At 42.1% G+C, this 15,710-nt stretch overlaps 1 protein-coding gene across 1 annotated transcript in view; it reads right to left on the bottom strand.

The window, feature by feature from the left end:
- FAT4 (FAT atypical cadherin 4) overlaps positions 1–15,710 on the bottom strand; it is a 161,550-nt gene that overhangs the window by 300 nt on the left and 145,540 nt on the right. The window contains 6 exon segments of the mRNA XM_009334958.1: positions 1–1,619; positions 5,877–6,138; positions 10,848–11,065; positions 12,202–12,326; positions 13,185–13,364; positions 14,804–14,889. The exon segment at positions 1–1,619 is cut by the window's left edge and continues 300 nt beyond it. Coding sequence (XP_009333233.1) covers positions 1–1,619; positions 5,877–6,138; positions 10,848–11,065; positions 12,202–12,326; positions 13,185–13,364; positions 14,804–14,889 — 2,490 coding nt within the window.

The raw sequence follows: 15,710 nt of genomic DNA, 5'->3' as shown, positions 1-15,710 counted from the left end.
CCCCTCGCCCCGGCGGCCAGGGTACCTCCGGGGCTTCAGCCTGGCGCCGTAGTTGTCCTCGTCATCCGCATCGGACTCATTGACCTGGGATAACTTGGGCATCCTGGAGGTGTACGCTATGGGCTTATCCCTGTCGTATTCCATCTCCGAGCAGGTGAAGGACTCGTGGGAGTCGCTGTCAGAGGAGGACTCGGGCGCGGGAATACCATCGGCCGGGTTCCTCGTCCGGGACAGAGGCCTTCTGCAGTCCTCCTCGGAAGAGGACCGGCCATGGTCTGCGCTGCAGATGCTGGGGTTTCTGGGGCGAGGGGTGTTCAGTCTCTCCACCTCTTCGATGGACAGTCCCACCGGAGGAGCAGTCTCCAGAGGGATCTGCCCGATGGGCTGCTTCAGGCGGCTTCCCGGTCGGGAACCGTGGCTCGCCATGGTCTGTGGACTCTTACTTCTCCTCCCCAGGCGAGTGGCGTAGTTAAAAATGCCAGGCTGGCAGACATCGTTGTGCATCTCCAGTGGGCTCCCTTCCCTTATGGCGAGGTGCAGCTCCCTCGCCGGACTGTGCCTGTAGAAAGTCGACGATTTGGAGAAGGGTGCGGGGCTGTGCCGAGACAGGGGGTTGGGAGTAGGGCATGCCGAGTGGCTTAAAGACGTTGTCCTCAGGCCCTGCCCATAGGCGGGCTGGTAGGTCAAGCTGCTGGCTCCCAGGGGCATGGGGGACTGCCGCGCGAAGCCCAGCGGGCTGTGCCTCTGGATGGAGAACTTGGGCGTGTGGCTCCGAAACTGCTTGTAGTGCTGAATGATGTCGGCGTCTGAGGGGGCGATGCTACTGGCGTTGTCGATGTCGTAGTGCTCGATCTCGGGCTCGGGGGAAGCCAGCGGGGCGCTGGGGATCGTCTCCGTGGCGTGTGGGATGTCGGTTTCATCATAGATGAGATACGGGTTTTCTCTTTCGATGATGTCGGGTTTTGGGTTCCCTTCAGGCTGCTTCCTGACGGTCATGTCATCGCCATAGGGTGGGATGTTGTCAGGGTCATCAAAAGCCACGTTCTCGCTCCCTTTTTTCTTCTTCTCCTTCGTTTTCTTCTCCTCTTTCGGGGCTTTCGACTTCTTTCCTCGGCACTGGTTGCAGAGGATGAGGCTGAGGACCAGCAGCGCCAGGACCGTCGCGCAGCTGCCCACGATAGCCGGCACGGCCCAGAGGGGCAGGGACAGCTCGGCGGGGTGCGGGGACGGGAGGCAGATGTGGCCACCATTGATCCCCGCTCTACACTCATGGCCAGGGGCGCATGAGACCCCCAGGCACGCCACCACCGACTCGCACGTCCGTCCTGCGTACGCCTCGGGGCAGCTGCAGGTGAAGCCGGCGTGCGCCCCGGGCTCGCAGCTGCCCCCGTTTTGGCAGGGGCTGGAGGCACAGGCGCCCGGCGGGACGCACTGGTAGGCATACCACTGGTTGATGCACATCAGCTCGCCCCAGCAGGGACTGCTGGCGCAGACGTTGGGGCCGCGGCAGCCGATCTTCACCGAGGGGTCTGTTTTGGAGAGAGTGGCGAGGCTGTGCTTGCCAGCGAAGGGAAGGCTCTCCCCGCCGTACTTGACGTAGGAAATGCAGCCATCGAAGCCTAGGAGGAAAAGCAACAGTCACGACGGGACCTGAAGACTGAGTATGCACTGTCAACAGAGGCCGAAGACACTCTGAGCATCAATATTGCGCTAAAGGGGAAACCTTTTGATCAGCAGATGACAAGATCTGCGGTGTGCCTCTTGCCCCCTGAAATGGAAGGGGAAACACAAACACAGAAGCAACAAAATGGAAAACCCAGTGCCACAATGGAGGCGACGGCCTTGTTTTGTGATGCGCTTTGAAGCAACGTGTGGGGTAAATCACGCTGTTAGTTACGCACATGAAGCCTCCACATTTTCACGAGTGAATCTTACGTGTACTGAGCTTACGATTGCTCCCCCACATTTTTACCTTGCGTTGTGATTATGTACAAATATTGGCGATATTAACCACAACGGTGTAATAGTTAAGTAACCACTTATTTCGCTAGAAGGACGGCCCATTCACAGATGTTTCAGTATCTGACAATCTGCGCTGAATCATTTAGGCTCAGGTGTAAGGAACGTTTTGTTGCTTCTGTTAAATATTTCTCTTACATTGTAATGACTATTTTGTTCATAAATTTTTGATAATTTTGGGGGGGTTCATATTAGATAGGAACTGAAATCTATTTTTAAGCAGAACAAGATTAAGTAAGGCCTGGTCCTGCCTGGAGCTTCTGACATAACTTCTATACATGCACCTTTTAAAACTAATGATTTTCACATCTAAGCTGTGCATAGAAATGGAGATTAAAGATAAGAAAGTAATTAAGTAATTTCTCTGAAGATATATGCATGGCATTTATATAAATGATACCAAGATATCTTCATTCTTTTAAGTCTTCCAAATAAGAAGTCAGAAACAGACCATGGTTTTTAACTTCAACGTTAAGATTTCAAAGCAACAAAAATATTCTTAGGTGAGTAAATAAAATGTACCAAAACCTGCAATTAAGATGCTGAAATTAACCTGTCATGTTTTCTAGAAGGCCTGTAAGACATTTCGCACTCCCATTGCTTTCATTAAATCTGAAAAAAAACAGGCAATTGTAAGCAGAAGCCTAAATATACTTTGAAATGTTGATCTGGCTTTTAAGAATTCTATAGGCTGCACAGGAGAAGGAACTACTGTCCAATTAGGAAGTATCTACCCTCAAGCTTGGAGACTGGAATAAAGTTCAAATCGAGGAAAAAACATAATATAAAATGAAATGAAAAAATGCATTTTGGGTAAAAAGAGGTTGCTCAGACATAAACTTAACTCTGCTGCTCACTGACCAGATTAGATCTGAGGTTTGCAATGCAAATGGATACTTTTGCAATTGTAGCGTGCTTATCTTACAGATAGACTCATCAAAGGAAGTCTGAAGGTTATATTCTCAGATCTTTATTATAATGTAGTTTCCCCTCGAAGCAAAATTATGTTGCCAAAACACTAAGCAACGAGCAAATGGTTGGATTTTGCAGAAACGTTATATTTTCTAAAAATATGTTGTTAAACTGACTCAATTTTCAATTTATAGACCCATTTCACTAAAGCTAAATGAAAGGCTCCATTGTTCAGTAAATAAGCCAAGAATTCAGATGGTTACCATAGGGAAACATCTATTCTAATAGTATTTTATGTCTGTAAAATGAATTTGAACAAATACTCCTCCTAACGACTTCATTCAATGTACTTAAGTGTTTTTGTTTCCTAATTTTCCCATATTTCTAAAACTTATCATCCACACAGAGAAACCTGTGCGCAGCTGGCTTGGCTGTGCTAGCAGAACACATTAGCTTCCATTCCCCTTGGCTTGTGCGCTTTCCAGTTTCCCCTATTCTGACCTGAAGTTGCCTATCGTGCCGCAGCTAAGCCTCCTGTCTTACTGTCTCCTAAAATCAGGGAGATGCTTTTATGTCTCTGAATCCTGAGTGGCCTTTTCCCAAACTTCCCACAGCTGGGCTGTAGCGCTGCCCTGTCAGTGGCGACGCCGAGTTTCAGTGCTGCGAGAGCCCAGGGAGACGGGATTATCCCCGGCCTTTGTGCGGTGGTTGCATGTGAGGTCGCAGGAAAATCCAGCCTTTTGCCAGCCTAATAATTCTCTGTGTTCCCAAGACTTAATCCTTTCTGCAAGGGTTTTCGGATAGTGCAACCTTATGCTGACCTCTACTCGGAGCTGTGACAAAATGGGACGCAGAGACGTGTTTGGAAGTTATGCTCTCAGTGTCCACATGCATGGTTGCTGTAAGAAACATGTTTATTTCTCCTTAACTTCTGATGGATTGTCCTTGGGATGCTGTGCGTGGTGCCAGATTTACAGGAGGATATTATTCAAGACCAAATTTATCAGCTATTATCAATAAAAATAATCAACAAGGAGAAGGAAAGTGCCACTACTCAGTTCTGAAGCATCGCAATTGGGTGAAAGAATAAACAGGAACAAATTTTCCATCCATTAGTAGTGTCAGAGAAAGGTTCATTTCAGCAAACATATTGCTGGAATGGAAGAACAGCCACTATGAATGGTATCTTTGTGAATAATTGTGGAAATCTCTGTAAAAATGGGTAGCGCAGAGATAAATGTTACGAATATTTACTCTATCGTGAAATAGCGAAGACACTCAAGTTGTATGAGGTGACATTACAGATTTATAATCTTCAAAGTATGTTGTTTTAAACTTTGAACACCCTCTGACGTCAGAAATGAAATACGAGTGGGTTTCAACATCAAATACGTTTCACTGAGAGATGCAAGTCATGTGGTGTAAAGGGACACGAAAGAGCCTTCTAAGTTTTGCAAGCGTGCTATCTCTGTGTTATTTCCATTCTTAGAGAGATGTGTTTTCTTTCGGCACTACTTGTATTTTCATTTTCTCCTGTTTTTACATTCCCAAATAAAGAGGAAATTGAGGATTTAGGTTCAGGTGGGAGCCCAAGCAAAACGGACGATTACCTTGCCGCACGCTTGGTGGTCCCTTGCAGCAGAGATGTGATAAACAGCAAGCGGGATTTTGCCAGGTCTGCCCGGGTTTGAAAATGTTATTGGATATACCAGCTTCGCAGCCCTGGAATTGTCACCCGTGTATGTTTTTGTCTGCCTTTAACAGTACTGCAGATATTTTTGACTCTCTGAGTTCATGCAGAGTTTTATACCTCTCCCTTGTAAATCCCTGGTATGTTGTACACAATGTAATCCAATATTAAAATAAAATAAAATCATATGAACAAGACATTTTGGATTGTGCATTCCTAATGGAAGCCAGACATTCCTAATTTGTCTGCCACAGCATCAGGCAGTAGTGAGATTTTAGCGTCCTCCATTTTCTTTCTTCCAGCTTTCCTAAAAGCCTCTGACTTTTCCATGCATAAGCTGCTCATAAAACATGCATGGAAAAATGGTAAGCATAGCATTCATATGATTTCATACCGCATTTCATACAAATTCACAATACACAAATGTGAAGTGTGAATTTGCTCCACTCAAAGATCCTTTATCTGGTTACAATTCTCGAAGTCAGGAAGATTTTTCAATATAAAAACTCTGTGAAACCTATGCCTGCATTGTCTGGAGTATCTCACAGTTTGTAGCTAAAAATCACTTCCATCTTTACTTATCACTGGGGGAATGATATCAAATATATGTTATCTACTTCTTTTGCCAGGGTCTAAGACAGTTGCTTTAACTCTTCAGGGAGATTGATTTACGTCTTAACAGCTAGATTTCAGTCAGAGGGTGGTTCCTTATTGTCCTTGGTTTCTGTTGCTCAGAAATAAATCCTATTCTTCATTTGACAGCAGGATAAAGCAGGAGGAAGTTGGAGTTTCAGAAAATATTTTAATCATATTAAAAACAGGCTAAATCCTGCAGTACTTACCAAACCCCTACAGAGACAAAGTTCTCATTTAGCATTTTTGCCCAAGTAAAAGATTTGCCTTGCTTTTCCAGATTCTGACCCAGGTGAAGAATAGACCCTTTCTTCTCCATTAGCATAACAAAATTATAACAACTGATTTCCAGACAAGCAAGCAAACCCACCCCCCGCCTCCAAAAACCCTGCAGATGGAGTGCCTGCTTTGGAAACAACAACGCTGCAACGTGTATTGAAGGAACAAAGTCTGCAATCCTTACTCATTAAATTTGCAGTTTTCCTGGCAAAGTATGGAATTGTATTAGTTACCAATAAAGAATAACAGTACATTCTGCAACCTTTAAGCAAATAGAGACCCTTTGTCTGCTCAAATCTGCTTATGTGCACTATATTTAAAAAAAAAAAATAAAAAAAATTACCTGCAACTGTGCTCTTGAAAGGTTGGCTTGATGGGATTCCTCCCAAAGAAATTGTAAGAACGTTTAGTCCACCAAAGTCTTGTGTGGCGTGGAGAATGTCCCGGCTATGAGTCTTGTCGACTGACAGGATAGTAGCAGACCCGTTCTTCTCAATGAGCACCGAATGCCACTGACCATCCGCAGCGTACACTTCTGGGATGTTTCTTTCCACTTTCCCAGCAATTCCAGCATCGGATACGTAATGCACTTTCCCACCTTTTATCTGATCAGAAACCAGTAAAATGCATAATTTTAAAACGACACGCACATAACCATTCCTATACACACATAGCCAATGTTATGCCTGTTCAGTGCAGCTACAGTAACACGTGGCTTCAGTTGTAATAGGAAGCCTGGGTGTATTTTTCCCCAAATAATTGTTTTGTACTAAAAATGCATTAATTATTTAGTACTAAAAATTTGGCTGCAATTAAATACATCATTGCATCTGTAGAAAACTTAGAGCTGCCATCCTCTCATTCCCCGGCTAATCTCATAAGAGAAAAACCTACCGAGAGGCCAGCAATAGGGCATGCACAAGAGAAAACATTTTAACCAATAAAAGAATAATTCCTCCTCCTTCTTCAGTGCAAGTGTGGAAAATGCTTTGCAGAGTAAACAGATGTTTGTCCTTGGCCCAAAAACTTGTATCTAGTTTTCATTATGATACAGTAGGAATATATACAGCATGGCAGAACTTGAACAAGATTCCCATTTCCTATCTGGTTTTGCTGCTAATTTGCATTTTGCAGAAAAATAGTTGCATTTTGGAAACCTTTCTGAAGAGTTGCAAAGTGTATTATTTTGTGTGAATTTTCAAATGGTGCTTACTTGAGCAAACTGCTTTTAAACTTGTGAGCTGTTAGGGGAAAAAGGGTACTATTAAATTCCATGAAAAATTTTTTGGCTTTTCCTCTAGGAATGACGCCTCGCAATTCTACTGAGATACAGGATTTCAAACCTCTTATTAGCTCAATATTAAATGACCTCAAAATGAAATCAGTGCAAATTCTGCGTTTAAGATAAGGAGTTTAAAAATAAAACCAACATCCAAACCTGCCAGCTTCTCAAATATTGCACAGGAGTCGGGTACCTCAGCTGACCTCCTAAGGGCGTACAGACTTGTGTACAGCTCATATAGGGTGGCTCTGCAACTTGTTGCAAGTTTCCTTCCATACTCTGCGCGTTTGGTCATACATGTTAAATAAGACGACTGTTTTCCCTCCCGTGTTCCTCGCTGCAGCTCGGTCGGTCCGTGACACGTAACACGAGCGTGCAGAACGTGCACACGCATAGTCCAGGAAAGGTCGAAGCCCCAGGTTTGCTGAAACCTCTCTAAGCCTCGCGTGCTTTGTTCCAGGAAAAATAACATTCACCTGGGAAGAACTGTGAGGTGACACACCGGCTACAAGAATGCTGCTCTCGTTTCCAGAAACTTTTAAATGCTCTGGATTTACTTCTGTAGTGATGCAAGCTGAGGACTTTGTTCATACAGATCAGCTTTAATATGGCTTTAAGAGCACGCTCATGTCTTGGCAGCAGCCTGAACTAAATGTATCTAGCACGTATTCCATTTGGATCAAGAAATACAATGGTTAATATGTGCATGCACTTCATTTATAAATGCAATAATTTGGGCTATTCGAAAACGTATTGTTTGAGGGACCCTTTGATAAAGCCGCCCCTCAGAGAGAGGATGCTTTTGTTACCGGCAAACACAGGTGGCATACATCTAAACTATCACACAGCACAAAGAAAATCCCACATTTGGAAATGCAGTCACACAGACTATTGTAACATATTAAACAACATTTGCCACAATCAAAAGTATTTATAAAAAGATTAACTGGGCAGAATATATACATGTACTTCTGTCTGTAACCTGTAACTGGTTTGTTAGTCTTATTTTGTCTTTTATGCTCCATGAAGTTACTAGCTTGTATTTTGGTCTTTATGTAAGCAAAAAGAAATATACCATATCAGACAATATCCTCTAAGCTTATGGGAAGACTAAGCACAGAATCGTAACTTCTAAGTCCACATTAGAGAAGAATTATAGAATTATTTACCTGTCAGCAACTAGATATTTTCCATACTGATTTATGACTCTCTAGCTCTATTTCTGTTTCTTTAAAATTGCATGTGACTAATGCTAACAGACGCATAAATAATATACTAGTGGCATTTGGAAAATAAAATTTCCAGAGACGAGACCAGTCCATGACTTCTTCAACCAGGAAAAAATAAGGAATGTTGGTCTCGGTTCCTTGAAGCACAACATACTTCTAAATTTGAAACAAATGCTGATGCTGACAATATTGAGTAACACCCATTTCTGGGTTTTATTTAAACGGCAGAGCAACTGACAAGTAGAATATAATGAAAAGAATGAACCACTAAAGCAAACAGATTCCTAACTACAAGGATGATTCAACTTTACTAATATTCTGAGTCTCTTTTACTGAACAAATTGCTTCTTATTTGTCTTAAATCTGAGCACTAGCCTTTACAGATTTATGACCCACTGGATGACGCATCATTTAAATGAGTTATGTTCTGATTTATTCCTGCAACTCAATATGTGCATAGAATCACAGAATGGTTTGTGTGGGAAGGGACCTTTAAAGATATCTAGTCCCCCCCTCGCCATAGGCAGGGACATCTTTCACTAGATCAGGTTGCTCCAAGCCCCGTCCAACCTGATTTTGAACACTTCCCATGATGGGGCATTCACAACTTCTCCGGGCAACCTGTTCCAGTGTCTCACCACTCTAACATATGCATATGTTAGCTTACATAAGTAACTTGTAATCCATAGTCTCTACCCGTACAATTCATAGATCTTAGAGCTACAGTTATGCTAATTTAATCTAATTTCAGAGGAGATTTTCAGCTGAAACAAAGCAGGCAATTTCACCTTTAACCTGCTGTATTTATCCCATTACTTCTAACTGAATTAGTTGCAATTTGTAGGAAAATAAGCTGTGACAAAGAGCTTTACTAATAAGGAATTCCCTCCTCTCTTTCTTTTTGTGTGTTTTTGGGGAACATTTTCCATCTGAATTTGACCATTGTTTAATTTAATCTGCTAGTTTTTGTATCCTTCCTGGATTAAGGATCCCTTTAGATCATAAAGATCCCTCTTGGGTTCTCTGGGGGGAGTTTACATCCATCATTTAGTGAATCAGCTGCTCGCAATCTCAGTGGAGATTATTACCATTTCTCTAATTTTACCCCAATCCCAAATACACCAAAACCAGTTAACTACAGGAGGAAAAATGTGGTGGCATGGAAGTAGCCACAGGACTTGTAGCTTTTCCCTAGCACAGTTTAATATTAAAAAACACATGGCAGATTTTCTCTGAATGCTTACACTTTGGATAACAACCACATTAAAAGACCCAAAAAACAAGTTATAAAATTGTCTGTTTTGAAGACTGACAGGAGAGTAGTAAACAGAAGTCCCTAAAGCTTATCTCTGCACTGGGAGCGGACCGAGATGCCAGGGAGACCTACGCGTGGGGTTGGCTTCACTGACGTCTTGGGCCACCACCAAGGGAAGTGCTCGTCACGATACCTACTCCAGGTATGAGCAGTGGCGCAGAAGCCATACTGTACTAACTACAGTTAAATTACTACAGTTTTATTAACTAGCACAATCTGGGAACTTTTTGGCAATAATCGGTACAGTGATGTTACCTCTCCTTCCTCAAACTGCTGCATCTGTTACTAGGCAAACCTCCACTCTTTGCCCTTGCACAGCTGCGTCTGGGACTTGACACCCTCTGCTTGCTTGTATAACTTCACCAATATTAACAATAATAAGAGTGTTTGCATAAACACACCACTAGTGCTTTCAGCCAGGAAAGGCAACTTTCTTCTTTTTTTTTTAATAACGCTTGTAGAGCTGACCTAGCAAATTCTACTAGGGAGAAAAAGGTAGTATTTGTTTTTTTCTCTCCAGAACTCAAAATAATGAGATCTTATCTGCTAATATGACTGAGGCAGAAACTTCCTATCAAATGATGTGGTAAAACCGTACGCCAGGGAAGTGATGCAGACTTGCTTCTTAAAGGCAGCCAGTGTGTCAGGAAAGCTCGGTACCTCTGACCAGGCAGGTGGAGAATATCCACGGGGCTGAAGCTTAGAAAGTGTGAATTTCTGTATGAGTTTCTTTAAAAGTCAGGGAAAAATCTTGGAAAGCCTTACAGCAGTCAAGGAAACTTGGAGCTTACACCAACCCAATAAAGGGGCTTGCCAACATCACTGCTGTACTTATTTAGAGTTATGAGTAAATGGACTGAGTCATAGCCAGGAACTGAACCATCGCTTTCTCTTGAGAAAGGTAACTTCTCGAGCAATAAACTCTTTGGGAAAAAAAAACAAAACTGTGTGGCATTTGAAGCATTAATTCAGCTATGTATCTCAAAATAATTTGATATTGACACTGGTCTATGGGTAACCTCATGAATTCAAGTTATCCCTCACTTCCTAGTTTGATAAGCATGAGCCACGCTAGTAGGAATTAAAGAAAACTTTTTGGCAATTGTTTGCTAGCTTAAGGAGGGTCTGGGTTTGAGGCCTGAAAAATCAGAAGATAAAAGGCCAATAATGAAATGATTTGTTCTGTAGAGTGCAACTTAATGATGATAACAAATATGGCAATGCATACTGTTCCTGTGGCCTTAAAACAGTCACTATTTGGAGTCTAGACAAAACTGATTAGATACAAAACTATCAAGATCTTCTGATACCTTGGCAAATTGCAAGGGAATTGTTGAGAAGATGAACGGTACTGGAGCAGTGCCTAGCCTCAGTTAAAGACCTAATATTTTATAAAGGAAACAGCAAGAGTAATGGAAAAATGTGATTTTGATCACCATGCACGAGGCAGTCCAATCAAATCAAGCTCAGCATTAGCTGTAATCTTACCTTCACGGTAGTGAAGTTGCTGCTTTCCTGGACGTGAACTAAAACGCCGTTCTCGCTTCTTGTCCTGAACTTCACTTCCAAGCGGTCCGCGTTTGGGGGTCCCGGGCCGGCGCCTCGAGTGCCGTGTCTCATCATGTATTCTCGCTTCTTGTTTGGGCTCATGTGGTAGTCAAGTCGTCCTTTGCCTTCTAGCGATAAGGCAGTGTCGGCAGTAATATCTGGGACAAGGATGGAGAAGTACTGAGTACACAGCTCGTTACGGCTGTGGCGACCATCTGCCTAATAGCGACCATTTTCTTTCAGAGCAGAGATCAAGTTCAGAGCAGGTCAGGGGGGAGAGCAGGAGTGAATGGCAATTTCAGCCCCTCTATTCTTTGGCTTCAACCAGAATGTGTGTTTGAGAGTGGGAGTGTGCTAGTAATTTACTGCTGCTATCAGTCAATAGTAAATTAAAACTCGCTAGGGAACAAGTGAGGGAGTAGGGAAAAAAATTTGGCTCTCAGAACTGTAATTCCTTCCCAGGGATGTTACTGTTTCCATTACTGCAAGCAGGGTTTCATGATATATTGAACTCTAAGCTCTTCAGGGCAGAGATAATGACTTTCTATTTGTTATGGCATAAAAAAAAGAATTAAAAAAATGGCAGAGCATTGACTACCAAACGCTGTTAAAATTATGGCTAAATTCTTTTGTAAACCGAAGCAATAAAAGCATATAAATCAGCTAAACAATAATGGGACACGTAAGAAAACAAAGCCCAGTCATTATACTACAACTACAGGGAAATAAATCACTTTGCTCTCCTAGACAATCCCGTACTGATTTACAGAGCTATCCATATGCGAGTTAATAACCCCAGAGTGTAAATGGCTTGCTTTTATTTAATTGACCATATTTTCTTGCATATAATCCGACGGTCATTTGATAAAAAGGCCTACAGTTCGGAGAAGCCATAAGCACACGCACACAACGTTTATGTGAAGGGAAGGGTTTTCCCTTACCCTCTTACGTCCCCATAGCAGACAAATCCCTCCTTCGGGATAGCTTTATTTTAGTTACTGATTATACATTATTGGGAAGCAGTAGTTTTAAATGAGTGCAAGTTACCTGAAATGTGATATACAGACCAGAAAACATAATATATGTAACTTGTTGCTATTTTTAGCTCATGAAAGGACAACAGTCCATTGTGGACTTTTCCTTCAAAAATATTTAAGAGGCAAGCATGCTGCTTGTTTTCATTATTTTATAAAATTCATTATCCCATACCCGTGAAAAGAAACTCTTAATGGCTTTTGGTTAAACCACAGTTAGGTGTACATTAAAGAGAAAAACAGTAAAACCTTCTCCATACATTTTTCACAGTGCTTTCCCGTCAGTCCATCTTTGCAGTGACACTGCTGCCACGACCAGTGATCAACACAGGTGCCACCATGTTGGCAGGGGCTGGTTGTGCAAGCGCCTTCTAGTCTGGGGCATCTGAAACAAATCAGAAAAGTAGATGCTGAAGAACAAGCACAAATAAGCAGAGGAAAATGTGCTGGGAAGCATCCTTCCCACCAGGAAACGCAAAAATGGAGAGGCTCTTCTCCATACACAGGTCATGCTTCTAAAGACATCCCAATTTTCAGCGTCAAGCTGTAACAGTCTTACGAAAGAGAAAGGAATTCAGAGGCAGTGAAACTCCTGTCATCTGTTACGCAAGAGAAGAAGAAACCCTTTTAGATGCTTTTTACGCTGCAGACCTCCAGAGACTTCTTATCACAGTGAACAGCACAAACTTGGGGGTTGAAAGAGGAAGGGTGAGCTAGCAAATTTGGACGCAAGACTGACATAATTGCTACAACTGCGACTTCAAACACCGAGATGGAAATAACAATAGAATCAGATACTCCATCATTTCTGAAAAACCACTCGGAGGATACAAGGGAAATTCAGTGATACTTGAGAGGCAAAGTGATAGAACAGACATTGTGGATTAAAAAGAAATAAGAGGGAGTAGAGGTTTAGTGAACCGTATGAGTACAGTCAAACTCAGGTGGATTTTATAAAGAAACCCAGTAACAGGGCTACTCTATTTCAGCCTGCAAAGCAACGTTAATAATAATTGGCAATAGAAATGTAATGATGTTGCGTTTTTGAAGCCTCTGTAATCTTTTGTGAACCTTTCATCCAAATTCACTTTCTTCTTACATTTTTCACACTTTACAATAAATTCTACAGTCATTTTTTTACAAGAAATATCTGAAGGTGTCTGAACGGAATAGCGTCTGACTTTCATGACGGCTTCCTTTATTGTAAACGCGGTCCATTTGATACCATATATAGCAGACGTACTGATCTAAGATTCCTTGAGCTGCCAAAGCCTGGCTGGGCTCCAGGGGACGTCCATTGACTGCAAACTCCATTATACAGCCCACAAAATCATGGCTTTCCACCTGTCCTCTCCTTTGAAGGATGGGCTCTACAGACCTGATGCCACCAACAGTAACTCGATTTGGTTGTACATCAAGAGTCCTATAAAAGAATCAGAAAAATAATTTATCAGTATCAGACATTAAGATAGCAATGACAACACAGGAACTGTAACCATCAGCTATGGTCTGTGGCTAAAATTCCTCTTCCAAAATTCGTATTTTACATTTAGAAGGGGAGGCAGAGATCAGTAGCACTTGAACTAACAGTTATAATGGGTATGACTCTAAATTCACACTCAGTTATTGCACATCAAAATTTCTATTCACTTGACTGAGCAACGTGCTTGAAATCATAATGAATAAGGTTGTTTACTCAATTATCGTTTAAACTGTAGATGACATGTAAATAGCTGGAAGATGGATTCATTATTTTACAAAGTTATAACACCTTTGCTAGTGGGGAAACCACGTGTGACAGGAAATATGGTTGTGATTATTGTAAGAAATTAGCCAAAGTGGTTGGGATTAAAGTTATTGTTATCTCCAAAGAGGATCGAAAGATGTAACAGAAAGGCTTCTGAGTTAGTTATGGTAAACACAAGAAAAAAGGTTTGTTCTCTGTACTGGCCAACGTTTAAGAAATGAAAACTGTAAAAGATGACATCTGGAAACTACTGAAAACAATGTCAAACTAATCACTCTTAATATGTTTTTTAGAAGGAAGCAGTAGTCAGGTGATGTTATTTCTTATACTTTTATAAGAAATGAGAGGTGCAGTTTAAATAAATAAATAAAGACAAGACCCCAAATCAAAGCCCAAAACTGAACACTGGAGTGAAATATAGGTGCTACTAGAGTAATAGCATTTTGAGTCTGAGCCTGGTTTTGGCAAGATAGATATGATTCAAAATGTGAAAGTGGAGAAGGCTTTGCTAAAGATTTGTAGCACTAAATATTGTAGAACTTCAAACTGTCAAAGAGTAGTGCTGTACGTTTAAGAGCCAGTTGATTATAACAAATACATTTGTGTTTTACTGTCTAAGATTTACAAGTTGTCAGCAACTATGAGCATCTGATATTCTGATTTGTTAACTCTTTCCAGATTGTGATCTGAAATCTCATAGCATTAGGCAATAAGTCTTGTCCCCGTTTACACCACAGTGCAGACTACCCATGGCCATAGATTTCTTGTGTGCCACCAGAGCCTGGGGACAGAGACGGAGCCGAGAATTGGGGATTTCTGAATAAACTCCTTGTCATGAATAAGCTCCATGCAGAAATGTAGCCCAAGTTAGCAAGCAGGAGTACATGTAGAAAATTTAATTTGCTTCTGCAAAGATGGGAGAAAACGACACTTTGGACCCTTGCCTTTGCATGCCTCTGAAGGAGTGCAGCTGAGGTATCTATCCCTTGCTTGAGGCTGGGCTGAGAGCATGTAATCATTACTCCAAATTTCTCTGGCTTTAGAGCGTGATTTCTCTTTAATTTTACTTTTCATTTTACTCAAAACCCGCCCCCGCCAAATGAAGAATTATTTACCAGTCAGTAGAAACAGCAACATTGCTAACAGTGCAGTAGCCTGGCTCCTGATCCTCAGAGCAGGAATCCACCGTCAGTGAAGCTGCCTGCAAAAGCCACACACACAAATATGATGAATATTACAAGGTTGTAGTCCCCAACCACATTAAATATTTATGATTAAATGTATTATATCAAGGACTTGGCTAGAATGGAGCACTTGTATATTACCACGTCACTCGGGATCACAGGGTGCTTCAGAGCCACTGATCAACTACATTCTGGATCAACATAGTGAATACCAAGGTGTGGATACTAACAGAGAGTGAGCTAATTGACTGCTTCATACAGAGAATCAGTTAAACACAAAGTTTTCAGATTTGGGTAGGGTTTCTTTCATGTTTGTTTGCTTTACTCCTCGAAACTGCAGTTATTTTGGCTCGTATCGTATCCTACTCTTGATCTGAACAGAGTGCTGCTCCCTCCCTTTGCTGTCCCCCCAAAGGACATTCCTTCAGGGGCTTGACCGTGACATTAAACATATTGCTTAAACTTGATAAAAAACACGTTACAAAAGCTGGGAGTACAAACACGGAGATTACTAGTTAAAAATAATAACCAGCCACTCAATAATACTCAAAGAGTAACCAAGTGGACCTGATCAAGGTAACCCTTAGGCTGATATGTCATGAGGGATGTTTGCCCCACGTCGATAATGGTGAAACCTGGTGGATACCCACAGTGGGACCAAGCTGACGTTCAGAGAAGTACCGGGCACCACCAGCACTTAGAGCAGTCTTCCTCTTTGTTATTATCTCCAAGCCATGAAGCCCCAGACAACGAGGTTGCCTCATTACCCACCTCAGTCATTTACATTAAAGCGAATCATGGCACTTTTATTTGTAATCTCTAAAAGTCTAACCAAAGC

The sequence above is a fragment of the Pygoscelis adeliae genome, unplaced genomic scaffold, assembly GCF_000699105.1.
Source record: "Pygoscelis adeliae isolate BGI_AS28 unplaced genomic scaffold, ASM69910v1 Scaffold31, whole genome shotgun sequence".
In the NCBI taxonomy this organism is placed as follows: domain Eukaryota; kingdom Metazoa; phylum Chordata; class Aves; order Sphenisciformes; family Spheniscidae; genus Pygoscelis; species Pygoscelis adeliae.
This window is presented reverse-complemented; position numbering and strand designations above follow the sequence as displayed.